The 9,851-nt window shown below is 38.8% G+C and overlaps 1 protein-coding gene across 2 annotated transcripts in view; it reads left to right on the forward strand.

Annotated features, from left to right (window-relative positions):
* Nucleotides 1-9,472, forward strand: part of NCEH1 (neutral cholesterol ester hydrolase 1) — a 69,294-nt gene extending 59,822 nt beyond the window's left edge. For both annotated transcript variants that reach the window (XM_006068412.4, XM_044944696.2), the window contains 2 exons: nucleotides 3,430-3,601; nucleotides 5,533-9,472. In XM_006068412.4, the coding sequence (XP_006068474.1) occupies nucleotides 3,430-3,601; nucleotides 5,533-6,150 (790 nt within the window). In that variant the 3' untranslated portion in view covers nucleotides 6,151-9,472. The remainder of the gene's footprint in view (nucleotides 1-3,429; nucleotides 3,602-5,532) is intronic.
* Nucleotides 9,473-9,851: the final 379 nt, after the last annotated feature.

Genomic DNA, 9,851 nt, shown 5'->3' on the forward strand with positions numbered 1-9,851 from the left:
TAAAAATATCATTATTAAATTATTAAATTTATTTAAAGATTTATCATGTACGGATAACTAAAGATGTACCATGGGCCAGATGCTGTCTCAGGTGATTTGTTTTGAGAATATCACAAAAACATTGAAATCATGAGAGAAGTTCTGGGATGTGAGAAATCTACAGTTTTGAGAATTTACTGCTTTGACGAGGTAATAAGAACACACATGTACATTTGAAGTCTGCGGGTTTTGAAGAATGAGAATATTTTAAAAGGATGAGGCATGTGGGTTGTAAATTTGGATTGTAGCTTTGCCACTTACTAGCTGTTGTAGGCTGGTTATGCATCCCCTTTGAGCTGCATGTTCACACCCTTAAACCCACAGATTCGCTCTGAGATTTGAGTGAAACCTCTGTAGAGCACCTGGTGAGCAGAAAAAAGTTAATTTTTATAGAGTGTACATATTCATTAAACTGAGTAAACCTCATTCTTGAGTTTACACCAAATTTTGTTCTTCTGGTAGGAGGCACGTGGTGTAATAGGTAGGCAGAAGCTAAACACTGCAGAGTCATCTATCCTTCCCTGAGTTAGGCAAATTGAGACTGTATTTGCCACAAATTCATCAGGTGCTTTAACTCAATACAACTGGGGAGGGAAAAGGCGGAATCCTCTTTGAGTGCTTTGCAGGGACACAGCCTTGAACAAAAGCAGCAGATACCTGTATCTATGCATGCTTTCTTTGAGTATACCACTCATAAATTTCCTCCTGACTCTCAGTTTTCTGTGTCTGTAATGCTATTACAGAACTATTGTGATGCTTCTCAGGTCAACTCTGAGCTACTTTGAAGGCTCATCTTACACTAGGTGACCTCAGAAATATCTAGTTTCACTGCATTCTTCAGTCTGTGAAAATAGTATCCTTTCTTGGTGACTAAAACTAGAGAATGTTTCCAGAATGAACAAAGATAAGGGGAGGAGCAGTTTAGGAGACTGACCAAGGAAACCAAGAGGACTAGGTTGTTTACTCTGTTGCTTGAGCCAGTTATTAATCAACTCTGGAAGAGGAAATGGCAACCCCCTCAAGTATTGCCTAGAGAATCCTATGTACAGAGGAGCCTGGCAGGGTACAGTCTGTGAAGTTACAAAGAGTTGGACGCGACTGAAGCAACTTAGCGCCATTAATCAACTCATAAGATTTGAGGCAATAGAATGTTTTTTAGATTATCAGTTCCTCTAGGTTCAAAAGTCACTAAGATCTTTTGCGAAACAACATCTGAACATTTGATTCACATGTATGTTCAGAACATAGCAAAATATGTTCTCACCCCCTGGGCCACCAGGAAGACAGCCTCTCACGCTGTCTGGCATCTTTCTGAGACAAAACAGCCTTTATTTTCACACCTTGAGTCATAAAGTGCATTTATTCTTATTTCATTGAAAGAATTAAGAATTCCATTTGGTAATAATGAAATTAAAAAATTGAAACCTCATCCCAGAACTGATGGTAAATAGACTCATATGAGATGACTCCACCTATTGGACAAAGTGGTGTACTCCTACTCCTATCACCCATTATTAATAAATGAACCAAAGATGTGGGAGCTTCACTAAGGCACTGTGAAAATCAACTGGAGAAAAATAATTTCAGATGATTACTTGATCATCACAGATGGAAAAGTAGAAAAGAAATTAGAAAACTTATTTTATCTGTTACAGGGCAACCACTAAGGGGATTTCTTATTGCATTTTATGTTTTAAAATGTCATAATTCCTAAAAGACCAAGACATACATTCACTATTTATCAAGTATTTCAAAAATATTTGTTGATCTGATTGTGTCTGTGTTGTTGATCTGTGTCTGCACAGATTGTCAAGATTTTTTTGGTGGCTGCACTGTGTAGCTTTTGGGATTTTAGTTCCCTGACCAAGGATTGAACCTTTGCCCCCTGAAATGGAAGCATGGCATCCTAACCAGCAGACTACCAGGGAATTCCCAGAATGTCAAGATATTTAATTAACTATATATCTGTAATTTAGATGGGGGAAATGAGTGGCCTATGTAGAGTAGTATAGAAAAAACTAATTTCTGAGAATAAATATGCGAATTATAAATTTGAAATCAAAGGACTTGAGTATTAACTATTGTTAGATTTTAATTAATTGGTTTCTATCCTACCTTATTTTGATTGGTGTTTGATTTATTTTACAAGTTAAATAGCTTTCTATGCCTCAGTTTCATTTGCAAAATGAAGATATATTAATACTCAAAAATGGTTTACTAGATGGATGATTGTGTGCTCAGCACATTGATAAATATACGCTGGAAACACACAGTCCCTGATATCGGAGAACACACTCTTAAGAGGAAATACAGAAAGAAGTCATGCTAATATGAGGCAATATAAACAGCAAAGTACCCCAGCACATAGAATTATCAAGGAATGGTTGCCAGCTCAGCCCCAGAAGCAAGTGGAGTTATACTCAAGGAAGGCTTCTTGGAGGAAGCAAACTCTCAAGTAAAACTTAAAGGATGAGTGAGAAATAATAAACAAGGAAAGGAGGGTGGAGACCTTGGGATGCTCCAAGCTGAGACTACTAATGGATTCATAAGATGACATTACAAGAGGGGCATTTGACAAAACCAAGGTTCTTGGGGCTCTTAGGGAATATCAGTCTTAACTAAGTGTACAGAGTAGAATCCCAAAGAGACTCTAATCTTGAAAAGTAAGGTGGTAGAAGAAGCCTCAGAAGTGTCCCAGAGGGCCTGCCATGGGCCTTCTGGAAACTTGGTTTCCCTTTTACTGGTTGACAGCTGACATTTTAGTTTCAACCTTCCAAGGAGCAAACACATTGCTTGGGCTTAATGTCAGGAAGGCCTGACCTCTTTATTGGAGTACGATTTTATTTATCAAATGAGTCATGAAAAATACCATGTGAGCTCGATAAACATGAGACCAACGAAGTGGTTAGTGCTGCCAAGTCACCTTCTAACCCAGAAGCGTTGTGAATGGAACACTGATTTCCAGAAATAGTATTCCAGAATCTGCTATGGTTCTCTTGGTATTTTAATAATCAACATCTGCGTTTTACTTCAAAGTTTTGTTATCTTCCTTGGTGACAGCTGTAGATTTTTGTTTCGCTTGTTTGGTTTGGTGACTGATAGAAAAAATTACTATTACAAAATCATTGCATTTTTGGTAAACTGTTTATTTTGTATTGGGGTTTAGCTGATTAACAATGTTGTGATGGTTTCAGGTGAACAGCGAAGGAACTCAGCTATATATATATATGACAAAATCATTACATTTTTTAAACTAAGCGTTTGAATTATATGAAAATGGTTTATTTTTATATTTATTATAATTCCTTACTTGTTTGTTCATGGCTTCAAAAGAACCAGTTTCCCTTTAACCTTTAAAAGGCCTGTAAAGACTTTGTGTTTTCTTCACAGATACAGGCTAGTTCCAAAGGTTTATTTTCCTGAGCAAATTCACGATGTTGTACGTGCCACGAAGTACTTCCTGCAGCCAGAGGTCTTACACAAGTATTCAGTTGACCCAGGCAGAGTCGGCATTTCTGGTGACAGTGCTGGTGGGAATTTGGCAGCTGCCCTGGGCCAGCAGGTAATAGAGATCCCTGCGGTGCTGGTGAAAGGAGGGTGCATGTTGATGTTCAGCAGGCAGCACATGTCCACTAGGCATGGCAAAGGTCTAGCCGGGTAGGCTGCTTACTCGGGGGCCAAGTTATTGAGATGACTGCACTTGGAAACGTCTCAGAGATCTTTCTGAAGTAGGAAAATGGATCATTGAAAGAAGTGTCATCTCTGAGTCTTTGGAAAGGCCCTGGTTACAGTGAATGAGAGAGAAGAGCTAGCATTTTAGCATCCTACCCTTGCCCCTCAGGGATATGCCTGGAAATTAAGTTTTCTCTGCTCCTTTTCCATGTTGGACTTGAAAAACAGAGTATTTTTGCTTATGTTTCCATTGCTAAGATTGTTTCCTTAAACTTTGAGCCAAATTTAAAAATTTAAAAGTGTTTGTTAATATAAAAGAAAAAGTTAAATGTTAACTTTTAAGTTAAGTGCTTCAGGCACTTTGAATGTTAAAATATATGTTAATCTGAGTTTTACTTCAGGGACTTCCCTGGTGGCTCAGACAGTAAAGCGTCTACCTACAATGCGGGAGACCTGGGTTCAATCCTTGGGTCAGGAAGATCTCCTGGAGAAAGAAATGGCAACCCACTCCAGTATTCTTGCCTGGAAAATCCCATGGATGGAGGAGCCTGGTAGGCTACAGTCCATGGGGTCACAAAGAGTCGGACACAACTGAGTGACTTCACTCACTCACTGAGTTTTACTTGGTTAAATTCTGTCTAGCTCTAATGGCATCCCAAATTTTGGGCAGCTGTGTAAATTCAAAGATAAGTACATTTTTTTTCCCTCTAATGGGTTAAATAATTTAAGAATGGCATTTTTGTCTTCTTACCTCCAAATTTCTTTTGGCATTCTCAAATAGCATCTGCCTTTTCATTTGTGGGATGTCCTGATTTCTTCTTTCACTGTAATTAAAGGACTTAGTTCTCTGCTTGGCACTGGTAGGTTTGCTATCCATATGTCCTGGGGCACTGCACAGAGAATCATGGGCTTTAAAACCAGACAGAACTGGGTGGAATCCAGGCCCCCCTAGGGGAGGTGTGCAGCTTTGGGCAAGTCTCAGGAAAATGAGGATCGTGCCATCTGAATGAAAGGCTGTTGCCAGGACTGAGTGAGATGATGTATGTACAGTTCTTGGCATGTATTAAGAACTGCTTTTAAAGAGCAACTACATCTTCCCTCAGGATAGGGTTCTAAAGTCTGTTGCGAAACAAAATTGTTTGGCTGAAGTTATCTTGAAGATTGTTTAGTAGCCTGTGAAACACAGTGACCTAGTTAGCTGCCTTTTAGATGTTATGTAAAAAATATATCATTTTAGACACTAGAATTACAAAATGAGGCAATATATTTGCATTGCAGGGAGACCTGGGGGAATGGAGTTCTGCAGTGGTAGGGGTTCAGTCACGTTCCCGTCTCAGTTGCACTCTCAGACACACACTCGTGAAGTACAATGGAAGGCGCACTGCCGGCATGATTGAAACTCCCTCCCTCTCACCAACCGCGAGGACTCTAGGCTCATCAGAGGAGAGACCCTGAGGTCCTATTAAAAGACTTTGGAGTCCCATCATCTGTTCATTTAGCTTTTCATACCCATGTCCTCTGGAAGAGTCAGACTAGTTTTTTCTCCCCAGTAAGGCACTGCCTTTTGGGCCTTTCTTGGGAATACAAAACTATCCATCCATAACACCCAGCATGATGAGTATTGTGCCAAAGGATGGACAAAGAGTGTTGATGGGCGTTTAAAGACCTAAGAGATCACGTACTTTTGAAATATTCACTCAAAAGTATGAGTTGCAAACATCACACCTTTCTTAGTAAATATCCAACAGCTTGAAGAGTGGTGGTGATGGTGGTGGCCATTCAAAGTGAAATGAAATAATGTGTTTGCTTTCTCTTCTCCAGTTTAATCAAGATACCAACCTAAAAAACAAGCTCAAAGTGCAAGCTTTAATTTATCCAGTTCTTCAAGCTTTAGATTTTAATACACCCTCTTATCAGCAAAATATGAACACCCCCATTCTGCCCCGGTATGTCATGGTGAAGTACTGGGTGGACTACTTCAACGGCAACTATGACTTTGTCCAGGCAATGATAGTCAACAATCACACGTCAATGGATGTGGATGAGGCTTCTGCCCTCAGGGCTCGTCTAAACTGGACATCCCTTTTGCCCACTTCCATCACAAAGAACTATAAGCCTGTCATGCAGACCACTGGCAACTCCAGGATTGTCCAGGAGATCCCTCAGCTGCTGGATGCCCGCTCGGCCCCACTCATCGCAGACCAGGAGGTCCTGCAGCACCTCCCAAAGACCTATATTCTGACCTGTGAGCACGATGTCCTAAGAGATGACGGAATCATGTATGCAAAGCGTTTGGAGAGTGCGGGTGTGGAGGTGACCTTGGATCACTTTGAGGATGGCTTCCACGGGTGCATGATTTTCACCAGCTGGCCAACCAACTTCTCAGTGGGAATTCGGACTAGGAATAGTTACATCAAGTGGCTGGATCAAAACCTGTGAAGGAGCGAGATTTCTGAAAAGCTTGAGCCCCTCCTGATGACCTACACCTGCTTTGGAAAAACATTGACTCTTTAGTCGACTAATTTCCTCTCATTACTTATGAATTATGGAATCTCTATTCTCTGCAGACTTCATTTTAATTTAATTTTAGGAAATGATTTTGAGTAACATGAGTGCAGAAACATCTGAATCTTGTTCTCTAAGTGGGCCAGTCTGTCTGTTCATGTTTTAACCAAATTGCTACTAATGCCCACAGCTACAGACAGCAGGGTTAGGAGCTGGAATTCGGCTTAGGTTTTGCCTCCGTCAAGTTCTTTTTAGAAGAAATTCTACCCACTGCGGATGACCTTTAATGAGTAAAGAAAATGTGGGCTCTTCTTCAACTTGCTAGAGTTTACTTTGAGTTCAGAGCAGTGTTAAATATGTGTACTTCAAGGTCAGTGCTGGGTACCAAATGCCCTCTGTTCTTTATGGATGGGTGGCTTTGTTTCCTATGGGAATTTTGGCAAAGCTGTTCTAGCAAGGACAAGTTTCTCAAATGACTTTCTTCCTTTACAGTGTTAATTTATATGATAGCTATCTATAAGTCCAGTTGGATTATGATAATACTTGAAAGTTACTTTCTACCACTATTATTAGAAAATATAAGGTTGCATGCACTGGATATCTGCACACCGTTGTTTTTTGGTTATGCCATCTCCCTGGGGGAGATCTGGGAGCAAATTTATTTAGATTTAGAATAAATGTTCCTTTACAAAACAAGTAAAAATAGATAAGTGAACCAACCCAATGTTTTCATAATGGCTACATCTGACATAAGTTACTAAGAATAGTGTATATATATTTGGCATAGTCAGAGAAGAAGATACATTTAATATTAAAATTATGAAAAATGCCTTTAGAGGGTCTAGTTTATTCTTGAAAACTCAACCTTTTCACTTGTGTAGCTTTAAAATGGGGCTATTTTGGTATATATAATGTATCATTTATTTTTTTAAGTTATTTAATGTTAATATATATAGCTAGACAAGATTTTTCAGGATAAAGTCAGTAAAGAATATTAAAGATAATGATGTTTTTTTTAAAAAAAAAAAACTACCTTAAGATTTAAAAAGGTGACTTTAGAATTATATCCACAAATAATTTTATGGAAAGAGGTAAAATAGCTATTAATATTATTATATATTGAATATAAAGCCTAAATATTTTGATGTTTATATGCATAACAAATTAAAATAATTAGACACTATGATTACACCTAGTAAAGTCATCTAAGTTCATAGTTCAGTAACTTAGATGAGATACGCACTGGTCATTTCTGCTCTCTGTGGTTGGAGGAGCTACTTCATACTCTTGTGGTGATACCCTTCATTATCACCTTCCAGCTAAGTCTGAAGTTACAGTAGACCAAGTTTCATTTCATGTGAAGCCTTCACTGCCCGTGGGACATCCTTGGCACCGAAAGAAGCTCCAATTCTGATTCGACTTGACTATGTTTTTGCTCCTTCCTGCCACTCTTCCTACTGCTCCAATCTGTGCTTCTTTCAGGCACTGCAGAAAGCAGACATACAGCCAAGCCTTGATACAGTAAATTCACCAGTGGAAAGAAAGTAGAGCCTTTTTACTCATTTGAAAGATAGGTATTTCCTACTTATGAGGATGAAATAACAAATGAGAATCTGCATATTTATTATTCATTTATTATTTAAGTTACAAGCATGTGATGTACGGAAGTAAATGCAACAGTGAGTATATGTGTGTGTGCCTGTGTGTATAAAAATAATCATACAGATTAACCTGCTAATGGACTCAGGCAAGTCACTTACCATCTCTGGGCCTTTTTTGCCTGTCCTCTAAAATCAGAGAATTGAACAACTTTATGAGGTATCTTCCAATTATACATTCCAACCATTTTGTCAGACTGGCTAATTGTATTGGCTTCTTCTTCAACAGTGTTTTGTTTTGTAGGTCATTATTTCATATACACAGACATATGCAAGATCAGTTTTTTTTTTCCTAAAAAACTTGAACTTTAGTTCTTATTTTATGATAGCTAACCTCCTCATTTAATACTATTCTTTTTTACATCATTTGAAGGAACCAATATTTGGATCTTATTTTGAGGTTATCCATCTCTAGGGAAGCAAAGAAAATATAATACATGCACAAAATTCCTTAAAACGGCATTTCCCCCCAAAGTTGTGAGCCAAATTCTGTAGTAACTACAGACAATAAATCCAGCCCTTCTAGGTCTCCAAAGGGCTCTCTCAGATGAAAAGAGGGAGTGAAAGAAAAAGGGGGTCAAGCACTGTTTCTGATGAAGCATCTCAAGTTTCATTAAAGCTTATATTGGGAATTCCATGGTGGTCCAATGGTTACAATTTGGCCCTTTCACTGCCTTGGCCTGGGTTTGATCTCTGGTCAGGGAACTAAGATCCTGCAAGCCATGTGACAAGGTCAAAAATAAAGCCTTTATGTATGTGATAATGACTTACACTGTATCCCACCTCGCTTGAAGTTTTCCTTGGGATAATAATTGGGAATCATGATACACAAGAACCACTAGATGCAAGAGAGGCTTATTGCTCTTTAGTCGCTGAGTCATGTCCAACTCTTTTTGTGACCCCGTGGACTATAGCCAACCAGGGTCCTCTGTCCATGGGATTTCCCAGGCAACAATACTGGAGTGGGTAACCATTTCCTCCAGGGGATCTTCCTGACCCAGGGATTGAACCCACATCTCCTGCAGTGACAGATGGATTCTTTACTACTGAGTCACCAGGGAAGCCTGCAAGACAGGCTAAACCAACCAAAATCTGAGCGCTAAGAATTCCTTTGGGAAACATACAGAGTTTATGCTGAAGATATTTTGGTTTGAAATGAGTTTATTTTAAGTTCTGTTCTTATAAAAAAAAGTTTATGCTCTGCAAATTGAATTTTTTAAGTGTTATGGCTTTGTTTTCCCATTTTAAGAAAAGAAGTGGACAGTCTTTTTATAATGTTGTTTGTGAAATGTGAACATAAATATATGATGAAAAAAATCTGTGCTACAAAATATAGTGAAGTATAAATTAGTTAATCTTTTATCATTGATTTGTGAAGAAGTTAAAGACTTGTATAATTATATTTGGGAATATAATATTTTGTGCATGATCTTTTAACCTTTGACTTTTTGCTTATTTCTCACTGCAAAGGGGAAGGCAGATTTTATGAAGGATTTTGGTAGCCAATCTACTTTGTAAGATGAAAATCCACTGTGGAGTCAGGAAAGTATAAATCTGTTTTGATTCATGTTTGTAAATAAACTGTCTCTGTCTGGGAATGTGCCTCTTTCACTTCCCCTCATTCATTTTCTGGTTCCCATCTCCCTTTCTCTCCATACCCCAGGTCCCTAGCCACAATGCTGTGCAAATCTTCACCCCCTGGAGTCCTCCAGCTCCCTTTCAATTATTGAGAAGGGCTCAGTGGCCTCCTTTATGACATTCATTTCATGTCTGGATATAGTATGTGCTGCTCATACTGGAAACCTGCCTTGAACTGGCTAAAATAGTCATAAAAACTAGGCAGACCCTGCAACAATCTGAGGACTTTCAATGCACATTAGAGGTGTATCACAGTGCATATGAATTTGTATTTGAACAAGTTCAACCAAAGAAGTATTGATACCACTGAAGGCAAGTTTTCACACTAACCCTAACATT

Source organism: Bubalus bubalis, chromosome 1, assembly GCF_019923935.1.
Source record: "Bubalus bubalis isolate 160015118507 breed Murrah chromosome 1, NDDB_SH_1, whole genome shotgun sequence".
In the NCBI taxonomy this organism is placed as follows: domain Eukaryota; kingdom Metazoa; phylum Chordata; class Mammalia; order Artiodactyla; family Bovidae; genus Bubalus; species Bubalus bubalis.